Raw genomic sequence first — 23,143 nt, 5'->3', positions numbered from 1 at the left:
GTTGTCAGCTCAAATCTTTTTACTCCAGCTTCGCATCTTTTTTCCGTTTCCAGCCGCTGCAGAAGCAGAAGCCGCTCTCCAGCCAGCTGCTCGCTTCGCAGGCAGATGGGGACCTTCTCCTGGCGGCCCTGAGGCGGTTTCTCTCCGGGCGTCTCTCTCTGCACGGCGCTAGGATGAAGCAGGAAGCTGCCTCTCCTCGGCTCAGGCCCTTCTACAACAGCGGCGTAGAAAATCCCGGGTTCAAGAAGGAGACGTCGCAGTCCAGGCTGGTGAAGACAGGAAGTTCTCCTGCAGCTTCAGCCAAGGAGCCGCTCACATCTGTGGATGGTGTGTGTCTTAAACGCTTTACGTTTTATCAAAAAAAGATGGTTTTGTTTTTTTGTAACCGTCCCTTGGAAGTAGAAGATGTTACTGCATCTTCTAGTTGATAGAAGTTAAATTTGAAAGTTAAAGGACAAAACTGGAGAGCAAATTTATAAGCTTCTCTTTAATCTGAAGGAAGTTTATGTGAAAACCACAGGACTGTTTAACTGTGGAAGAAGATTAGGGGCATTGGAAAAAAGAAATCTGACTTTGATATCTTCTGAGATCAAAATCTGACTTTTAATCTTTTGAGCTCAGAAGACTAGACAGGATTCTGAGATTAAAGTCTGAATTTTGACATTAAAGTCTGGATTCTGAGGAAAAAAGTCATATTTTTATATTTTATTTTTTTCCAGTGCCTTTATTCCTCTTGTAGTTTAACAAATTTTAGTTTTAGGAAATCAATTAGTTGTTGTTTTGCCAACACGCAGTATTCCCTGATGGTGAAGCATTGAACTGAAGGACATCTCCCCCAAGCTCCCCATCATATGTAAATGATCATCTTTTCTTCAGTGCAGCTTCCTGCAGGAACCCAGCTGAGAGTGCAGCTGTACCAACACAGCACAACGTCTCTGAAATGAATGAGGAAGCAAAAATGTCTTCCACTGTGCTGCCGTCACTCTCTACGCTGTTAGAGCAACATTATGCGCTCTCAGCATGATGCTGCACATTTTCTTAGCTGGAAAAAAATCTCTGTCTGAGATCCATTTAGTATTTCTCCAAGCCTCTCAGCTGTTTCAAATAAGATCTTCAGAAAATGCAGATGTGATCATAGAAATCTTCTGGTTGAATTCCATATAAAATCAGGCTTCATTTAAATTCAGATTCTAGTTTATTGTTCTCCTCAACCTTTCAACATTCTGTTTGGCTTTATGTAAATAAGGCAAGCATTTGTTGGACATTTAAAACATTGAGTGCAGTCTTCACCTCTTATAAATAAAGTCAAAGTGATCAAAGGATGACTCTGTAGAAACATCCTTAACTTAAACATTAAATTTGTTCTGGCTAAATCATTTTATGTACTTAGTTTAACCTTGTCAGACAGTCTTGAAGTATTTAGATGTGTTTCTATAGAAGCCCATAAATTCTACTTGGCTGACAAAGACACAATATCCACACACCAAAAAATAAATCAGGCCACATTTAGACAAAATATTGACAAAAAAACAGTTACCTGAATACTTAAATGCTCTGTAAAATATTAGTTGTAAATTCAGTTTAAGGTTCAGATGGATCAACATTCCTTTTAATTTTCATTTATTAAGAGACTCTAAATGTTTATACATTTATTCAGTTAAACGTTTTGAAACTTCATGAATTGAGCATATTATTTTTAAATAATGAGCAATAAGCAATATTCCAAACAGATTCGTAAAATGAGAAAGCAAATGCAACTTTAAAAGAAATTTAGATTTTCAAAACATTTTGATTCAGAACGGCGATGATGATTTCAGTTTATGGAACAATCTATAAATCTATTTCTGCATTTAGAAATAATTTGAAAGCCTTGATGAAAAAGCAATATGGCATTGAAGAAGCTGATGTTTTGTGTATCTTTTTGTTTTTTTGTATGTATTTCTTATGTTATTTGAAGTTTCTGTGATAGTTTGAATTAAAAAACTACTTTTCTTTAGTTTTTAAGTTCTAAAATTGAAAAACTGAAGTTTTTAAGTTTCGTGAATAAGTGGCAGAAATAAATTTATTCTTCTTTCTGCTCCTCTCATTCACATTTTTTTTGTTATGTGAATTATTAATATTTATTGAGTTAATGAAATTAAAAAGGGGTAAAATAGGGTGTTTTGCTGCTAGCTGTAGTTTTGAAATAGACCAGGCCTCTAGTAAAGTTGGAACATGTTTTGTACGTGTTACTGAGGCTGTTTCCTCTGCAGAGCGGTTCATAGAGAAGGTGGTGAAGAACGTGGGCAGGCAGCATGTGGACGTGGACAGCCTGACGCCGCAGGACCTGAGCCAGCTCTCCAGCCTGATCGCCGACGCTCTAGTGGTGGTGGACCAGGACCAGGGACCGGACCGGCCTCTGAGCCGGGATCGAGGGCCCGGACTCAGAGACCTGGAGGGAGAGCGGAGCGACTCGAGTCAGGAGGCTTCCAGAGCTGAGGAGGATGAAGTGCTGCTGCAGAACGTTCCCACTCTGAACCCTGACCCTCAGGAAAGCACGCCGTTACCACTGGCAGCACTTCAAGGTACGTTTTACTATATTCACTTCTATTTTAACATCAAGCAGCACTAAGGGAATGTTTGAAAGCTTGTTTCCAATCAAAAAATAAAAATCAGTGTGGAAGCAAAGACGATTTTCATCCAGAGAAGAACATAAACAGTCTGTTAATAGCTGTTTGCTGAACGAGGCCATTAGGTCTAAAAGTGCTTCCATAATGGCTGAAACTATAAAGCTCATTTAACATGGAGAGAATAAATGTTGTTTACTTAAATATTACAGCTTGGCTTGCTGAGTATCTAAATGATAATCATTTACAGGTTTTTTTCTGAGGACAAAGCTCAGAAAAAAGCTTTGTCTAGAATCTGGTTTAAGCAAATGCATTTTGAAGTTTTACTGTTTGTGTAAAAACAATGTTCACATATTTTAATTTTCATGAAAACATTTTCTTTCTCCCAACAGAACGGCACACAGATGCAGTGGATGATCTGGTAAGCAACCAGAACCTGCAACGTCCTTCAACCTTACTGAAAACTTTAAATGGTTTTTTCACTGCTGGAATGTTCACATTAAAAACTAATAACTGAAGATACGTGGCAGTATCTGATCATGTTTTATGGAAAATCTACAAAGTCTAGTTTTGTACATCTTGTCTAAATTTCCTCGTGTCAGACGATGTCGAGCTCTGTGTGGATTTTGTCATTATCAAGATTTTCAGTGTTGCTTGTTGTCAAATAAAAACATTAGAATCTGATTTGATAAGTTTTACCTACAAGTGCTGACAGGAGAAGTCATGCTGTGGGAACATGAAGTGTTGTAGCAGTTTGACTTCAATCCAGACAGTCTGCTTCTTCCTATCGACCCTCAGCACCTTCTGAGCTCGACAGATTAGATTTCGGATTGCTTAAAGACGGAACGAAAGTGGATTTTGGTCCCGGTGTTTCCCCTGTTGTGACATTCAGTTCCTGACGAGATGAACAATTAGCCTGAAGTCTGGACCTGCAGAATAATGACGCATTGTAATGGCGTTCAGTACGGACGCTGACAGGTTGGCTTTTAGTTTGATTCCAGCAATTATCTCATCACACCTGTAGCTGCAGACTGCCAGCACGGCAACATCAACAGAAGAACTCACAGCTGTTAAACAGTCGCAACCAAAGATCCAAAGATCCGTCACGGAAAAATACAAAACAATAAAACCGGTGTTTGAAGTTTAGGGACCAGATTCTTCTGGAGTTTTAAAGGTTTTTAAATGCTTTCAGGAAGAACCGTTTTGGTATTTAACGGTAAATTTTTTAAATCCGTATCTGGTCAGGATTCAGACCTATAAAATCAATACTGTATCGGGAACTGATAGCAGTCAATTTACCCCATAGCAATAAATCGAATACTGAAATTGAACTTTATCACAATATAGTTCTGTGCAGTATTTTCTATATCTATAAATATTTACAGTTGGATCTAAAGTATTTTGAGTTTATATTATTTGTCATATTTGTATAGAAATCAGTGTTGATAAAATGTAGATTCTTTTTTTTCTGGTTTTTTTTCACTCTTAAAATTTTAACTGACCTTATTAGACGTTCTTTGGGTTTTTTATTACCTCAAGGATTTGAATTTAAGAGTCTACGGAAGAGGATTAGGGCCACCGAAAAAAAAAAAAAAGAATTCTGACTTTAATCTCAGAATTCTTTTTTTTTTTTTTTTTTTTTTTCGGTGGCCCTAATCCTCTTCCGTAAGAATCAGTTTTATGAATTTCAGTTTTTTCTTTTAAGCAACTTCACATAGTAGCTGATGAATCAAAGTTGTTTCTGCACCATGAAGTGCATAGATGGTTTTTTTTATCCTCAAGGTCTTTGTTGGCTGCAGACTATCACAAAGAAATGTTTATTTTTCTTTTTTTTTTTTTTTTTTTTGCTGAATTTCTAAAATAAATCAGCCATAGATGAGATGGGTTGACAGAGTTTCAGAATTTAAACTAATAGCTCATCAATTTTTTTTAAAAGTTATGACTTAATGTTACAACTGGATTAAAATAAGTACAAAAAGTACTTATGCCTTTTATTCAAATTAACAAATTTATTTAAAAACAAAAAGAAACAATTTAGATTATAAATTCTACAACTCAGAGAGAATCACAGAGGAAAATCTTTGCATTGTTTTAAGGACAGGGGGGCTTACTTTGTGATTATTCACTCACATTCTGCCCACATTATTCTGAATTTTGCAGTTTTTTGTAAAAAACTAAACCATAACAAAATCCCACCAAATTATTAGGGGGGCTTAAGAAGACTTTAGGGGGGCTCCAGCCCCCCTAGAATCGGCTTAGTGACGCCACTGGAAATTTTCCAGTTTTAATTGCATGACTTTATTTCATTTTATTCACCCAATAGAAATGACCTTGTATCTTCCCTCCAGGCTCAGAGCAGCAGCCTCTTCAACAAACTCCTGGCCTACCTGGACAGATCCTCTCTCTCCGATCCTTTGTCAGTCAGAAGCCGCTACGACGTCGCCGCGGCCCCCAGGGGCCGGCAGGTGGGCCTGGAGAACGTCCAAAGTCACACCAGTGAGGCAGCAGTGGCGGTGCAGAAGAAGGACACCACCCAGTCGGTGGAGGAGGTATCGGAGGTGGCGGGCTGGATCAAAGAGGTGGTGCCTCCGCCCGCCTCGCTCGTCTACGAGGAGCCGCACAAGAAGACGATGCACGCGCCGGAGCTGCAGCTGGACGTCAAAACGGACAGGAAGAAGCCGGACGACGACGTTTTTGGCTACGTCATCACAGACACGGAGTGAGTAATGAGTTACACAGATGATCCAAATATAAGAGATGATGAGCATCTTCTTTCAAAGAGACTTCTGCTCTGTTTATTGTGAAGTGCTAAGAATCGAAATTGCAGATGCTGAGTTGAAGATAACGTTCATCCTTGATCAGTGGGACATTTCCTTTTAATTCACTTCCTCTCTATGGTGTCGAGATTGTTTTCCAAATTTGTGCTTTGGAAAAAGTGTTTGAAGTAAATTTTTTTATCCATGTTTCCCATGTTTTAATTTTTTTAACATCAGAACATGTGCTGCAGACATGTGAGTGAGTCGCATTGATTACTTTACGGCTGAAGTTGTAGACTGAAGGTTTGTTGACATCCTTGGTCTTGTGTTTCTGCTGCTGCAGGTGCAGCCCTCAATGTCTTGGTGGCGTGCGTCTTTCCATTTTTTCATCTTATTACCTTCATTCAAAGCTATTAAACAGAAAATCCATGAATGTTGTGTTGGAGGTCACAGCCACAGATTCACACTGAAAACACAATGAGCAGGACCTTCTTCCTTCACCCTGCTCCATCTTATAAAACTGATCATTGTGTTGTAAGTTCAGTGTTTAATCTCACTCCATTCAATTAGATGTCCCAGTTTTGCTCTAAAGCTGAATTAGCCTTTGTGTTGCGTAAAAAGAAACAACATAAAGATGTTCTAATTTGACATGCAGAGGTGCAGTAACTACACTCTGGGCTTTCTTCCTCTTCATGGTCTAAATAATTATTTTCTTTACTCTGTGCTGCCTTCATATGCACATAAAAAGCTCTGTTAGACTCATGTTCAGTCATTCCATTTTTCTAAGTGAAGTTTTGATGTTAATACTTAAAATATTATTGGTGTTTTATATCTACAACTACAGGAAGACAGAAAAGCTGTTTTACCTTCTAGTTACCAGAAGGTCCAGTTTCTTCTCCAGGGCAGAGGTCAACATCTTCAGAGTATTCTGCACATTTCTCTCTCCAATCCTTCGTTATTCACTTCTGCATCCCTTGACCTTTACGAGTAACGTGACTGAAGTTCAAATGTTAACATGAACCAAAGTGCCTTACAGTTCACTAGTGAGAAAATGTAGAGGTTAATATATGTGAAGCATATATGTGAAGCATCATGCAGCCCTACTGATTTCCAGTAGGGCTGCATGATCTTACAGTGACAATAATATTGCAAAATCAATATATGCCTGCTTTTGTCGGTGCTTCTATTACTGTGACCTTTAGCATCTTGGGCAATGTCATTTGTGTCCAGTGTGAGCATCTTGTATGAGAATCAATACAATCAGTTAAATATTCCATTAGTGTATAAAATGTAAGTTCAAAACACCTGGAATATATTAGTGAAGAGTTATTAGACTCCAAACAGTCTTTAGCGATATGAATTGTGTCGCCATATTTATTCTGTATTTGACAAACGTATGATTGCAAACCAGTTTGACTGCAGACTGCTACTGGGAGACCAATCCTAAACTTTATTCTCTCCATTCACTAGAAAAATTTGTCAAATAATGCAGTGATTTGAGAACTACTGAATGGATCTGCTGTTATGGATCAGACACTGATACCGATCTAGAATTTTTTTCCGTATCAGGACCGTTATAGATACCAACATCAAATCTGTGTTTTTATACCTAAAATGGAGAATACCTCCATGTTAGAAAACGTGCATTGAAATTGATCAAAGCTCCTAAGTGTGAGGGGAAACCCTGTAGCCTGAGTGTGGTTTCTCAGACGGATCACGACACGGCCCACAGCGTGGCGTGGAGCTGACGTCTCTGTAGCAGCTGTCAGCTCTCTGCGTCTGCAGGCAGCAGCAGTGATCACCGATGTCAGCTCAGAGGCTGCTGCTCTGCACGACGCCACACTGACTCATAGCATGTGGGCTGGCGGAGCTGCTGTTGGCTTTCCAGGCTCAGGGAAGAGAAATCGAACAAAATCAGGTCTTCAGTCAGCAGTGAGTCTGACACAATCCACCATGTTCTATGAACTGGTTTACTTAGGCGTACAGCTGCTTTTTCCACTGTTAGTTTATTTTCATTGCAATTTCTGGACAATAAATTCATCCTTAAATGTTTTTGATATTAGTATCAGAGGGATCGGAGCATGAGATCATCTTGTGCTTACATGAGGAAGAAAACCTTGAACAGCAGCTCTGTAAATCACCAGTTGGTGAAGCAAGTTTCTGACCTGCTTCCAAAAAGATGATGCGACCTGGAGGCATCTACAGATTCGTTCTCAGTTTGAAGTCAGCCGAACCAGGATGGGGGCGTGGAGGTGGGGTCAGACGAGGTCACGGCACATAGGAAGCAATTAGTTTAGAGCTAGGATATTGATCTTTAATTAGGTCTCACATCCCCACGACACAAACACACATAAAACAAACTCTCTGCTTGTTCTGCCGGCCTTGTGCACGCTCTCAGACTGGTTCAATGGACTTTTTAATGACCTGAGCCTTATTGTGTAAGATCGGTGAGATGTCAGTGGGTTTACACTGCAGAGAAATGCTACAAGTTTTCTTCAGATGTGGAGCACTTTCATGTGAAGATGCACCGATCTGAAAATCCGGACCAATATCTTAATATTGAATGTTGGTAGGTAGGAAACATTTCAACACCGTGAAAAAATAATCACACAGCTGATATCACTTGTTTGCTTCATCACTTCTCCCTCCTGAAACACAAACAACAAGATGAAAATGTCAATTAATATCAGCCAGGTTTTACTTATTGTGTCAAAGTGTTTGCATTTAAGTTGTTCTCTCTCTTTAAAAAACAAAATGTTAAATATTCACCACTGGCAACTAAATTGAAGTGAACTTATGCTAGCATAATAATGAATAATATTACATCCACTTTTATTCATTTAAAGCTTAGTTTTACAACAAAGCTTTAAATGGACGATTGTAGACCATTAAAAAATTTAAAGTTTAATCTCAGAAATTTTCTAGAACAAAAACTTGAACATTTGTTTCAAAAGTCAAACATTTTCAAATTTTAAACTTAGAAAGTTTTTTTCTAGAAAATTTCTTGGAGCTAAATTTTCTGAGATGTTCTAGCACACATTTGAAGCTATAAAGCCTTTTTTTCTACATTTTTTTTTACTTGGTTATATCTTTTATCTACATTGACTCTAATATGCTGCTGTATATTTGTAAGTTAAAGGCTCGATGTAATATATTCTGATTTTTAATCCATTAATCCATTATCTTTCATAAATGGCCATCTAATGCAGCATTAAACTGGGAATACATGATGAAATAACTAAAAACCTGACATTTCTAGCACAAGTTTAACACATATTTTTTCCAGTTTGTTAGTTTTATTAATGTTTTTTTGTACTTAAGTTAAACCTCAAAGGAAATTTGATCAGATTTGGCTCAAAGAAATGACATTCTGTACATGAACCAAAATAGGAGCAGCAGCTGGTGTTCAGTGAAAGTTCAATGATGCAAAAATGTTCAACTTCAAATCTAAAATGCAACCCCATGTTATCAAGATGAAGTTTTTACAAGATGGTGCTTAGTAACACGAGGTGAGGGTGCCTCTCATGTACTCATCATTCTGCTTTCATCAAGAGAAGTACAACCAAAGTTTAGGGCCTGAAAGTTGCATCAATAAATGTCATTGGGCAACAATGTCCACCAAAAATATACCGTCTAGAAAAGCCAATCAAATTGCAGGATGAAGGTTTTTATTTTCCATATAGTGGAGGTCAGATCTTCAGCCGTCGACCCACTCTGTGCACCTCGCAGGTCGCGCTGCATTCCTATTTTTGTTGCAGTCAGATCTGCTTCATTTGTGTTTGGGTCCTGACTGTGTCATCTGTTGTCAGAACAAACTGAAAGGAGACGGACATAAAAGTGATAACAAGCTTTCTGTCTTTGACCTTCCTCACCTCCTCTGTTTTCACCACACAGCACTCCCACTTCCCCACCTTCAACCTTTTCTCACCTCCTTACCTGCAAAAGTCAAATGTGTCAGCAAGTTCTTTCTAATTTCAATCACTGGATCCGACTTAATAGCGATGTTAGATGATTATTATTTTTTTAATGTTGCTCATTTCTCCACTTAATTAGTTCTTCTATTTTCCTCCATTTCCACCTGCAAGTAGAACAATGAAAATAGATCAGGTTCAACATTTTTTTGGTACATTCTTTTTATGATTGTAGAAGCATTATTGCTGTGATGTGTCAATAAAAAATTGATCACTGTTAATTTACTTCTTTGTGAAGAGAGGAAACAATTTTTTTTGTGTGTTCTCTGATGTCCATGTTTTCATCACCCGCAGTCGGCTGCAGACAGACGAAGGGCTTCACCTGATGGAGATCTTGGCTCATCGGGCAAAAATCCAGATGACGGATTTCGCTGAGCTCTTGTACGTATCTTGTTTTGAACTCATCATTAAACAGCCGTTGCCATCCTTCCTTCTGGATTTGCTGGTGTTTGGTCATATAAAAGTAGGTTTAGTGTGAGGTTTATACAAACTGCCACATTTTTACATACATTATTTTCTTCTAAGGTGAACTGATTACGCTTGTTAGTTTAAATACATGCATAATTTTCCAAATTAAATTATGAGAAAAAAGTTTTTTTTTGTTTTTATCTATATAGAAAAATGAGATTAAATCTGCAGGCAGAATATTGGTTATCTTGAAAACTTTATTTTTGAAACCGGGTCCTATAAATTTTTGTCTTCTTTGCCTTCCCTGATTTTTGTTTCCATGTCTGCATGCGAGCTCCATGTTTTCTGAATCAGTGACGTCGTAGCTCCAGCTCTCTTTCTCTGTGCCGCACAAACAGCAGACAAGGCGCAGTTACACTGTGGCAGTGTTACAGCGCCACTCACTGGCCTGGCGTACCTACTACAACGATTTCAGTGACACTGCGTCCTGTCATGTGGACGGACATTTTTTCCTAAATGTTTCCAATGTGGCTTTAATTGGGGCTTTAGATTATAAGCAACCGTGAAAATTGAAATTAAGAAGTCTTCTATAAAATTCAACCCTAATTAAGACACTTTTTGCATTTGTTTAGCATTAGCTTAACATTCTGTTAAAATAACTGCCACTCTATGAAATATTACTTTTGCTGTTAATTGATTAAAAGATTTAATCAGATTAATCACAGTCTACCACTGTGATTAATAACTATTAATCTCATGCTTCACTTTGTAAGCTTGAAATGTAAAAGTTTTTTGTTTTTTTTTTCATAAAATGTTTTATCTCAAACCAAACAAATCAGCTTTTCAAGTTTGTGTATTCAGGAAGGTTTTAAAAAAAGTCGCTTTTCCAAAGGTAATTAAAAGTGTTGGCTATAAACTGCTTGTGGTTTGGTGGAAGAAAAACTTTTCAAAGTCAAATTTGCCGCTGTACTCACCACTCTGACTCTCTTCACTCGACTTTTCATTCACATTTGCGACTCTTCATTGCTGACCGCAGTACAAGACGCTGTACCACGCTGGTTTGACCCAGGAACCCTCTGCAGGAGAGAGGCTTTTTCTGTGATTAATCTGCATTATGTAACATTAACACGTTAAGCTTTACAGATTAATCACATGTTTTAACATTAACAGCCTGATTAGTTACATGTCGAACATTTTTCCTCCCATTCTGTGGAAATTTTAAGCGCTTTTGGCTCCAGCTGGTCGAAATAATGGGGTGCCTATAAGAATGCCTATAAGAAGATCAAAAACAGAAAAAAAAACATCTACAATGATGGTTACATACTGTATGTTTTGAGGAACATCATTTAGATGATATATTTCTACTGTCTCTGTCTGGTCTTAGAGTTTTTTCTTCACATGTTTAACAAGCAAACTAGTCCTGATAAGCTCAGTCGATAGTTTCCAGTGAACCATTTAATATAGATCACCTCTTAAGGCAACAGAGGTTTCATTGACCACAATCACATTTTATTTGTAAATAAAGCCTTAACCTTCTTGAAGCTGACTGCACAATACCACACACACACACACACACACTCACACGCACAAACTACCAGTGAATGTCAATGCCGCCTGTTTCTTATGGGAAACTAAAAATACGAGCCTCTGAAATGCCTCTAATGTCCTCTTTGCCCTGAAATGTAACGGTGCCCGTGGGCATGAAGCCTTCCCAGCTGTCAGACTGCCAAAGCAGTTAAATAGAAATGAGAATTGCATCAAGAGAAAACCTTCAATTCAGCAGCCATTTAAAATTACAACCAACTGTGTGCACAGACTAAAAAGAGCCCAGCCTGGAAGCAGAGGTCTGCGTGACTCATGGCGTCCATACTGCGCTTTGCTTTTCTGACCGTCTACCTGCAGGCCTGAGTGGGCGGCCCTCTTCCCAAAGGGGAGCATCACACAGTAACACTTTTCAAATGTTCTCCCCCATAAGAGATGAGTGGTTCCGGCTCCAGCATCCCCCCCACACCCAGCATGTCGGATCACAGAGGGCAAACTGGTGGGATCAAAGCAGAGAGACACAAGGCTTTAAAACCTGAAGTGAAGAAAGGAAAAGAAAGAAAGACGCAAACCAAGTGGACTTATTTTCCTTTCAACATTTCCCCCCTGCGCTGATGGGATGAGGACATGGTTGTCCATGCCGACGAGTCAAGCCACTACTCTCTGCTATTGTTCTGAAGGCCATGTTGTAGTTCCGAGCTTCGCCACTAGTTGGCGCGGCCGTTTGTGAGTAGTATTTCTTTTTCATACCAAAACATTGTTTGAGAAGCCGTGCAGGCCAGTAGACGTGGTGTTTGAAGGTGGTTTTGAGATTTTAAAAGGCCCATATGAATGGTAGGTTGCAGTGTATTTATGTTTTAGTGGCATTATATGTGTATTTTAGTACTTCGAACATTTTCTGTTGTAAGATTTTCTTTAGAATAAGTGAAGGCTAGGCTAAGCTAATTTATATTCTAAAATGGTAAACCATATTCTGTTTAGTTGCTTTCCTTTGCTTTACTTAACTTTAATATGAATGAAACAGACATATAATATGATTATAATATGTTTGTAAATGAGCATCTGTATTCATGGTGGATTGTAATTTGTATTTATTCTTTTCTTTGTAGAACCACACACACACACACACTTATGCATACGCCTTCCTTCAATCCACATCCGGCCTGTAAACCAGTTTTAACCGGCTGATTAAAGAGTCAAACCATCACCTGGCTTCATTATTGGCTCGGGGTCATCTGGGCATCTAATCGGTGCACATTCTGCGATCACCATTTTCATTCTGAACCCGAGTAGTGTAAACAACATTACAGCACATGGTCCTTCGAGCCGGATAGGAGTGATTACAGTGTGAACATGGATTATGACCCCGAGCGAGCAGGTGCACGTCCACGGAGGGCTGTGCGACCACCAGGATGGATGGCTGAATATGATGGATATACACTGCCGTCAAACACTATGTCGGAACAGCGTCAGACTAGAGAGGGATATGCCGAGACGACACCCTTCACCCAGACTTCTGGTTTTGCTGGAGCTGTCAGACAGACGCCAGTGTTACCCAACATCCCGCATGAGTTCATGACCATTGTGCAGCAACTGCAAGAAGATAATAATCGACTTCAGTTGATGGTTAAAGACATGAGGAGGCAGATGGATCGTAATGTTGCCACGGTGAGATCAACTAGCTTACAATTTGCACAGCAACCAGATGGCTACATTTCAACTGATGACACCTGGCTCTCCACACGTCAAACTACGCAACCCTCTTCCCTGCAGCAGGAGCAGCTCAACGTATCGTCTACACAAAATGCAGCAGAGGAGTGGCCTGTACCGCCACCTCCAATCTCCTTTCTGGGTGACTATCCAGATATTCAGGAAGTACAGTGGGCTCCACCCCCTCCACCTCCACCAGCCATTGTACAAGAGCTTAGCCAGCGTTTACAAGAGCTACATGTACAACAAAAAACCGCAGCTGCTGTTAGCAGAGATCCTGACTTTCAACCCCGAGTGCCACAGTCCACCCCCTTATCTCAACCACGAGCTGGACTTAGCTTGGACACCAACATGCCCTCCCCTACCCAAACATTGGATCCCACCATGGCCATAGCTACAAGGGAGAAGATCTACAGGGGACCATTGCCTTCTATACCAGAGTTCACAAAGGATGATCCCAGGCAATTTGCTAGATTAAGACTCGCCCTTGATAATATTCTCCCAGCCGACGCAACAGAGAGGTTCAAATATCAGGTACTATGTGACCACCTTAAATTTGAAGAAGCTCTTTTAATTGCTGACTCATACAGTAATTCACTCTGCCCCTACTCTGATACGATGGCTTCACTCACTAAACATTATGGCCAGCCTCACCAACTGTCACTTCAGAGAATAGCAGAGCTTATGGATGAGCCCAATATTCGTACAAGTGACACAACAGGATTCAGGAGATTTGCATTAAGAGTGCGTGCTTTGGTTGGCATGTTAGAGCAACTTGGGGAAGATGGACACATAGAGCTACAATGCGGATCTCATGTAGCAAGACTCACACGAAAGCTACCCCAAGACTTGCGTGCTGCTTTCCGCCGCTACCTCTACCCACAGAAAAGTGGAATACCATCATTGAGAGACTTTGCAGAGTGGTTGGAGTATGAGTTGATCATTCAAGAGGGTGGAGATCGTTCTATTAAGGGGGAAGAGAGGCAGAGAGACCGAAATGGTATCAAAAGAGATAAGAGAGCCACTAAAGGGACTACTGTGCTACATGGCTCAACACACGATGCTACCCCTCAGAGGTCCTCAGCCACAACCCCCTCCACTTCTGAAGCCCAAGGCAAGCCCACAACCTTTTGCCCTTATTGTAATAACACTCTCCACTTCCTAGATCAATGTTCAAATTTCAAGCTGCTGACAAAAGAGCAGAAGTCCACCTGGATTAAATCCAACAATCGCTGCTGGCGTTGCGGGCGACACCACCAAGCGGCTCAGTGTCGACTTAAAGTACAGTGTAACACATGTAAGGGAAAACATCTAGAAGCCCTGCATGAAGTGAATATCAGAGCAGCTGTACATACACCACCAATAGAACATGTCAGTGAACTGGGCAGTAAACCATCTACTGATGTGCTCTATCTGGACCGTCGTTCAGGGTGCAACCAAGTGCTTCTGAAGATAAGCAAAGTTTTGCTGCAAAATGGGAAACACACTCTGGAGACGTTTGCCATACTAGATGATGGTTCGGAGAGGACAATTCTTCTTCCAGAGGCCATTCAGAAGCTCCAGCTACAGGGCACTGCAGAGAGTCTTACTTTACGTACAGTAAGGCAAGGACTGAGAACACTGCATGGTGAATCAGTAACAGTTAAAGTCTCCTCTGCTAGTCAACCATCCAAAACATTTACCATCGAGAGAGCCTTCACAGCAGATGACCTGGGTTTGGCTCCACACTCATACCCAGTGAAAGCACTGCAGCAGAAGTATAGACATTTGAGAAAGCTTCCTTTGCAGTCATTTACCAATGCCCAGCCGCTCATTCTGATTGGATCAGACTGTCCCCACCTAGTGACCCCCATCCAACCTGTGCGGCTGGGCCCACCTGGCGGTCCAGCTGCAGTCAAGACTAGGCTTGGTTGGGTATTACAAGGACCAGTTCCTCCCTCGACACTCTCATAATCACAACAATGCCTCTTCCTTTCAGCTACCTCACCTAAATCAGACCTGTTAAGTCAAGTAGAAAGACTCTGGCAACTTGACATTATGCCGTACAGAAGTGAGAAGCTAGTGACACGGTCACGGAGGGAAGAGCAAGCTATGAAGCTCCTGGAGGCAAAACGACCAGACTGGATATTGAAGGTGTAAACCGATATGCAACTCCCCTTCTGCGTGTCAGTGATATGCCTACCCTCCAAGTACCACCTTCAGTAGTACTCCCCAGTCTCGTGGCACAGAGAAGCGCCTCAATCGAGATCCAGTGAAAGCTAAAGCTTATCAAGCAGAGATCACCAAGTTAATAGCGGCCGGCTATGTGAGAGAAGTAAGTGAAGAAGAGATGAAGGCCTCTAGAGAATCGTGGTTCATCCCCCATCACATGGTGACACATAACGGTAAGAACCGTGTGGTTTTAATTGCTCATTCACTTACAGAGACCAGAACCTCAATGAGCTGCTGTTGCCAGGCCCAAACCTGGGGGCTTCTCTCCTTGGTGTGCTATTACGCTTCAGAGAACACTCCATTGCAGTTAGCAGCGACATCAAAGGAATGTTCCACCAGGTGAGACTGCTGCCAGAAGATCAACCACTGCTACGTTTTATCTGGCGTGATCTGCAAAGAGACACCTCTCCCAAAGTGTATGAATGGCAGGTGCTCCCGTTTGGAACAACATGCTCCCCTTGCTGTGCCATCTACGCACTCCAGAGACATGTCCATGATCACAGCCACCAGGGAGAGGATGTTTGTGACGCCATTCAGAAGAACTTCTATGTTGATAATTGGTTACAAAGCTTTTCTTCTTCAGATGTGGCTAAAGAGGTGATGGAGAAATTACGGTCACTATTATCAGAAGCAGGGTTTGAGCTCAGGCAATGGGCCAGCAACACCCCAGATCTTATTGGCCATCTACCGAAGGAATTAAGATCAGAGAACAGTGAACAGTGGCTGAATCAAACTGATGTGGACCCTCAAGAACCAGCTCTAGGCTTGAGGTGGATGTGCTACTCTGACACTCTGCAGTATAAATGTAGGCCCTTAAACAGTAATCCACCTACTATGCGGAACATCTATCGGGTTCTGGCAAGTCAGTACGACCCACTAGGCTTTTTGGTCCCTTTCACGACAAGGGCTAAAGTACTAGTCCAGCGGTTATGGGACAGAAAGCGAGTGGGATGATCCGCTGTTACCAAGTGATTTGCTTTCTGCATGGAGAGAATGGGAGGAGGAGCTGCAAAATCTGGATAATATAAGTTTGCAGCGTTGCTATGTAAGCCCTGAGCTGGACAAATCTGACAGTCAGCATGAGGTTCACATCTTTTGTGATGCATCACAACAGGCATACGGAAGTGTTGCATATCTACGGACAGAAGATGCTGCTGGAAAGGTGGAAGTTGCCTTCCTGACCGCACGTTCCAGAGTGGCTCCTAAGCGCCAGCTGTCCATGCCACGTCTGGAACTATGTGCAGCCTTGACTGGAGCTCAGCTCGCCAGCCTGTTGACCAAAGAGCTCACCCTACCATTATTCAAAGTGGTGTTGTGGACAGACTCCACCACCGTCCTAACATGGATTCAGTCAGATTCCTGCCACTACAAGGTATTCGTAGGAACCCGAATAGCTGAAATCCAAGAACTGACAGATCGTTGGGCTTGGCAGTATGTGACAACATCTGACAACCCTGCAGATGATCTAACTAGAGGCAAAAGACTGCGAGACCTCACATGTCAGTCCCGGTGGGCATGTGGACCATCATTTCTGCAGTTACCGCAGGGCCAGTGGCCAGAGCACCCGATTACACCATGCACCAACTTCGCTGAGGAGCAGCGTAGATCAGCCACTTGCTTGGTTGTAACCTCTGAACCCTGTCCGCTCCCAGATGCCCAGAAATTTACCAGTTTTAATGACCTCTTAAAGGAAACTGCCAAATGTCTTCAGGGGTCAACTGGTGACAATCTCACAGCAGAGAACTACAAAGAGGCTGAACTTACTCTCCTGAAATCTGCTCAAAGAGACAGTTTCCCAGATGAGATCCAGTGGTTGACCACTGGGAAACCAGTTCATTCGTCCAGTCGTTTAGTCACCCTGGCACCAGAATATGACAAATCACTCCAACTCATCAGAGTAGGTGGCAGACTTAGACGTTGTAATGATTTGGAACTTGCTATGACTCATCCAGTAGTCATGGACCCGAAACATCCTGTCACTAAATTACTCATCCGACAGGCTGACAGAGATTTAAAGCACCCAGGAGCAGAGAGATTGTTTGCCGAGTTGAGAAGGAAATACTGGATTCTTAGGGGCCGTGAAGCCATAAGGAGTGAACAGCGCAATTGCCCAGAGTGCCAGAAATGGAGAGCTCAACCTGTCAATCCAAAGATGGCAGACCTTCCCATTGCACGCCTTCGATTGAATCAGCCAGCCTTCTTTTCAACGGGAATTGACTGTTTTGGTCCGATGCAAGTGAAGGTTGGTCGGCGAATTGAAAAACGCTGGGGCCTGCTCTTCAAATGTTTGACAACTCGTGCCATTCATATTGAGGTGCTGTCTGGCCTCAGTTCTGACTCCTTTCTCATGGCCTTAAGAAGATTTGTCTCTCGTCGTGGTAAACCAACTGAGATACTCTGCGACCAAGGAACTAATTTTCGCGGAGGAGAGAAAGAGCTGCAGGAATCCTTTAATGCTCTACACCCCTCCTTACAATCCCAATTAGCAGAATATCAAATCACGTTTCGATTTAATCCTCCAAGTGCTCCCCATTTTGGAGGATCCTGGGAGCGGGAAATCAGATCCATAAAGGCAGCCCTGAAATCTACAATAGGTTCGCAGGTTGTACAAGAGGAAATCTTGCAAACAGTGTTGATTGAGATTGAGGGAATACTCAACTCGAAACCTTTGGGGTACGTATCCTCAGATTTAGCTGACCCAGACCCGATTACCCCAAATTTGTTGCTGATGGGGCGGCTAGACCCTTCCCTACCCCAAGTGTTATATCACGACTCAGAGCTCATTGGCCAGCGACATTGGAGGACCTGTCAAGTGTTATCAGATCGCTTCTGGACACAGTTCATACGCCACTACCTGCCTACATTACAGACTCGGTCGAAGTGGCTAAAGGACACTTCTCCTATCAAGTTGGGCACTGTGGTGATGATAGTGGATCCCCAACTCCCCAGAGCCTCATGGCCTATTGGAGAGATCAGCAGAGTGTTCCCGGGAGCTGATGGCTTGATCCGGTCCGCAGAGGTCAAGGTGAAAGATCGCATGTACATACGACCAGTGAGTCGCCTTATCCGACTACCTGCAGTACCAGAATCAGACGGACAGTGAACTTTAAACTGCAAACTTGTGGTTACAAGTTTGGGGGCGGCTGTTCTGAAGGCCATGTTGTAGTTCCGAGCTTCGCCACTAGTTGGCGCGGCCGTTTGTGAGTAGTATTTCTTTTTCATACCAAAACATTGTTTGAGAAGCCGTGCAGGCCAGTAGACGTGGTGTTTGAAGGTGGTTTTGAGATTTTGTTCGAGTGTGCGTCCATATGAATGGTAGGTTGCAGTGTATTTATGTTTTAGTGGCATTATATGTGTATTTTAGTACTTCGAACATTTTCTGTTGTAAGATTTTCTTTAGAATAAGTGAAGGCTAGGCTAAGCTAATTTATATTCTAAAATGGTAAACCATATTCTGTTTAGTTGCTTTCCTTTGCTTTACTTAACTTTAATATGAATGAAACAGACATATAATATGATTATAATATGTTTGTAAATGAGCATCTGTATTCATGGTGGATTGTAATTTGTATTTATTCTTTTCTTTGTAGAACCACACACACACACACACTTATGCATACGCCTTCCTTCAATCCACATCCGGCCTGTAAACCAGTTTTAACCGGCTGATTAAAGAGTCAAACCATCACCTGGCTTCATTATTGGCTCGGGGTCATCTGGGCATCTAATCGGTGCACATTCTGCGATCACCATTTTCATTCTGAACCCGAGTAGTGTAAACAACATTACAGCACAGCTATCATTTATTAATGATACCAAACTCTGTCTGAACCCACTTGGTCTTTTCTCGCTTTCTGTACTGCTGTGGTTTTATTATCATTCCCTCAGCGATTCGTTCCTTTTTCCACCTTTTCCACCAGTCAGATGAGCTACAACAGAAAAACTGCTTTGCAGGTTTTATCAAGTTTAACACTAAATTTTCTGTTTTGAGTTGAGATGTTTTCACACTGGGATGATCGCTTATCTTCCGCATTTTGAAGAATGCAATTGAAAAATTAAGTTTTTGTCATATTTGCACCCCAGAGAAAAACACAGATAGGTTTCTATACAGCTCAAGAAAAAGTAAATATGTATTACAGAATTGCTCCCTTACTAGGGGTGAACCAATTGCCAATTACTAATCTGTAAAAAGCCTGACCTGCCGATTATGATTTTAGCCAGTGCCAATTTATTTTGTCTTAACTTGTTGCTAAATATAGCAAGAAAATTGCTGAGTTGGTAACAGTGGGGCGACTGTTGTTAACTGCTAACGTGCAGACATGACCTGGTGGGCCGGTCTCTCTGCCGACAGAGACAAACCTCTCTGACTGAGAGCAGCAGAGGACAGCTGCTGGTATTTACACCTTTGCAGATAAGATTATCACCTTTGGTTGATAAGATTAGTGGATAAGATTGGCTTCACATGTAACTATCGGCCGATTCCACACCTCTCATACCACCATTTTATAGTCCAATCAAGTTACTATGTTATGCCTCTTTAAGAAGCTTCTACTCTTAGAAATTCCTTCTCCAGTAAGTCACGGCAATGCTTCTCCAGGATGCCATTTACAACCGTTCTTAGGAGTGTAGTAGTTTGTATAAGTGCCACCAGGTGTTTGCGAATTGCTGCTGCCACTAGTTTAGAGGAGCCGACTTTGATTCACCTCTGAATGGTTGCCACGGAAGAAATTTTCAAATATGTAATAAAGAATCAATGTTTTTGATGAGGGAATGACAGTGTGACGTGATGCAAAGTTGAAAAAAAGTTGAAGAGCCGAATGTTTTCCAGCCCCTAAAACTTCATTAAATGAACCGTATCCATCTAAAACGATCTGTCCGCTGCATGCCAGGAGTTTTCACAGTCTCTGGGACATGGTAATTGTTTGAAGCGTTCACGTCTCAGAACTAAAATTGTATGCTTGCTCTTACTCGTTAGCTTTATTTTGAAACGAAAGAATGACAGTATGATGTATACTCTCTACTTTAATTGCACCGTTTCGGAGCACAATGCAAAGCTGACATCATGATTCTAGGGAGGAACAATAACCGTGGCGCCTGCAAACCCATCCAGTTGAACTGTACTTAAAAATAAAAATGAACTTGTTGCTTGCTTTTGTCATCTCTTTTTATATAAAGCTTTATAATTTTCCAAACATTTTTTTTCAACTTCCAGGCAATTATGAAGATTTGATTATGGTGATCTGAGTTGAATAAATCATTTGAATGTCTGTTATCTTGTCAGCACAGCTTGTCTCTTGTCAGCTGGGTTTTGTCCTCTACAAGGTGTTTTTCTGCAGCAGTCGATCGCTGAAATATTTTTGATTTAATAACTTTTTCTTGGGTTTTGAGTAAACTAAAGCTTTGGGAAGCTGCCTTGAACTCGGAGCTGTAGTGAGACAGAAGTGCATGTTCGTGTGTGTGCAAGCAGGTAGGGGATTGGGTGGCTGGTATAGCGCGATTTACACACACACAGCTTCGCCCCCACACTACACACTCTTTCCACCCCCGCTGTTGTTCACCCAGCACCTTGCCGCGTCGCCCGGCTGCTGTATTGAGTCCCTGGGTGGGCGGCACTGTTCTGCTGTTCTAATGCACCTTTTGTCTTTGCTCCGCTATCCTGGGAATGAAAAAAGGGAGCCACACACGGGGGGGGAGGAGGCTGATGGATTTGAGGTAGAGAAAGCGAGAGTAATGGCAGGGAGATATAGAAAGAAAGGTGGTAAGCCGGGGGTCTCCTTTTGTTGCGAGCGCAGTAAAAGCCCAGCAGGGGGAGCCGCCTTGACAATTTGTCAGAGGCGCCACACGTATTTTTCAAGGCTGCCTGGCTCCTCGCCGTTGTGGCAACAGCAGTCACCTTCAGGAGAGTGATTAAGCCCAGAGACAAAAGTCTTAGACTGACGCTGATTTACCTCGACTACCTGTGGCTTCTACCGCCCAGCTTTTCAACAAATCTTCTTTACCTGCTTCAGTACCTCCCAGTCGCAACATATGAGCGTTTTGATTCTATTCCCTTTTACTAGGATTTTATGTCCAACACAAAGTGGTTCATAACTGTTGAGCAAGAAGGAAGATATCAATGTTATTTTATACTAAATCTAACACATCTACATAAAGTAATCAAGTGCTGTTTCTGTGAAAACCGTCCGCTTTACTTTATAACGACTAAATAAAGTCAGATTTGTCCAAATGCCTTTAGAAGTTACAATTGTTTGTAACTGCATCTCGGTTTAAATCCAGCTGTTTGCTTTGTTCTTCAACATTAGAGAACAAACAGCATCATGGAAATGAAGGAACGCAGTTCAGGAGAAAAGTTGGGGAGAAGTTTAAACTTATGCTGCATTATTAATGTTTTTAAAAAATTTAAGTTTTTCTGGACAATAAATTGTCCCAGTAAATAAACAATGATTTTGCTGTCTTTTTTCAGTCAAAAATACTTTAACTGTAAGTAGTTTGTAGCTGTTACTTTGTAACACAAAAGAAATTGAAACATTTTCCTTCCCCCTGATTTTTTAATTTTGGTTTCTTATAAATGCATGTTGAGTGTTGAATGTAAAGACCGGAAAATACAATAAATCTGTAGAATAAAGTTTTCTGCTTGTGGATTTCAAGACTGATCAAAACAGCACAAAAAGAGATGTCACTTTGGACATGTTTATTTTTGAGGATGTACAGATGTTGTCCAAGTGTTTCAACTGGAGTCTCCATTTCTCCAACATCTGATATACAAACTTCAATTGACTGTAACTCCTCAGAGCTTCAACATACAGTCATTAATGAGGCTCTAATGAAAGATAATGACCAGAGGAATCCTCAGATAGACACATTATTACTGACAGTGGAAATTACTTAGAATTATATAAATAAAATAGCATATCTGTCAAGTTTTGGAGGGATGGACAGAGAGGTGGTTAGTGTACAGTCAGACCTCCTCCCCCCCTGCAATACGCTAACACCCCCACCGACTCTGGAGGAGCTGCAGAGATGCTTTGGTAAAACAATCTGCTGAGATGTAAAAGTAATTTAAATGAAGTCTCTGACAGTTTGTTCAGTGTTCAGTACAAATACAACATGAGGAAAAACCTCCTCTAGTCAGATGATACCAATCAAAAGAGTTCGACTGCCCCAAACTCAAAATTCAAGTAAGTATCTGGCAGTACAAGACAATTATGCAAGGAACAATGTAAAAATGTTTGCTGACAAGAGAAATATTCCAAAAATATTGGTGCTTTAACTACACTATTTATACTTTGTGTTGAGCTGTCAAACAATGCAATAAAATACATTGAAGTCTGTTGGTGTAATGTGACAGATTATGCAAATGTAAATACATCTGCTGGGCATATATTGCTTAAACATGTAAAAATATTCTGGAACAAAATATCTAATATTCAGTTAAAACCTCTTTTTATGATGGACAAATTATTTCTTTAATATTTATTTTTCAAGATTGAAGCAGCTTGAGTGAGAGTGCTGCATAGAATGTAAAAAGTCACTGCAGAACATGGCTCTTTTCTTCCCCTTTCCACTTCATTTTTCAAGCTAACCTGCTTCCATTTACCAGGCAGCAACCCTGCAGGCAGCCCGACCCTCAACCTCACTCAGAATCAGCAGATTAGCATAGAACAACAAAAGTGTCTGTGAACAAAGTAGTTTGGTGACCTGTGCGCCCCTAGCTGCTGACAAAGGCGGCTAAACTTCCACTTTTCCAACAATTCCCTCTTGGGGCTGCAGCCGGAGAGCGGCTGCGGCGGCGGCTCATCGAGCCTGCAGCAAAAAAACAAAACAAGAAAAAACATCCAAACTGGAAAGACATGAATCATAAAAGTGAGCCTACACACTGCGTCAGGACACAAAACAAACCTGGAGTGACTCACACCCTCACATTTCATTTGGAACAATT

The 23,143-nt window shown here is 41.3% G+C and overlaps 1 protein-coding gene across 2 annotated transcripts in view; it reads left to right on the top strand.

Moving 5' to 3' along the window:
* The window catches only part of LOC122841639 (receptor-type tyrosine-protein phosphatase N2-like), a 180,379-nt gene that overhangs the window by 30,308 nt on the left and 126,928 nt on the right, over positions 1-23,143 (top strand). For both annotated transcript variants that reach the window (XM_044135112.1, XM_044135113.1), the window contains exons 6-10: positions 54-327; positions 2,253-2,564; positions 2,999-3,027; positions 4,955-5,325; positions 9,628-9,714. In XM_044135112.1, coding sequence (XP_043991047.1) covers positions 54-327; positions 2,253-2,564; positions 2,999-3,027; positions 4,955-5,325; positions 9,628-9,714 — 1,073 coding nt within the window. The remainder of the gene's footprint in view (positions 1-53; positions 328-2,252; positions 2,565-2,998; positions 3,028-4,954; positions 5,326-9,627; positions 9,715-23,143) is intronic.

This window comes from Gambusia affinis, linkage group LG12, assembly GCF_019740435.1.
Source record: "Gambusia affinis linkage group LG12, SWU_Gaff_1.0, whole genome shotgun sequence".
NCBI classification, from domain to species: Eukaryota; Metazoa; Chordata; class Actinopteri; order Cyprinodontiformes; family Poeciliidae; genus Gambusia; species Gambusia affinis.
This window is presented reverse-complemented; position numbering and strand designations above follow the sequence as displayed.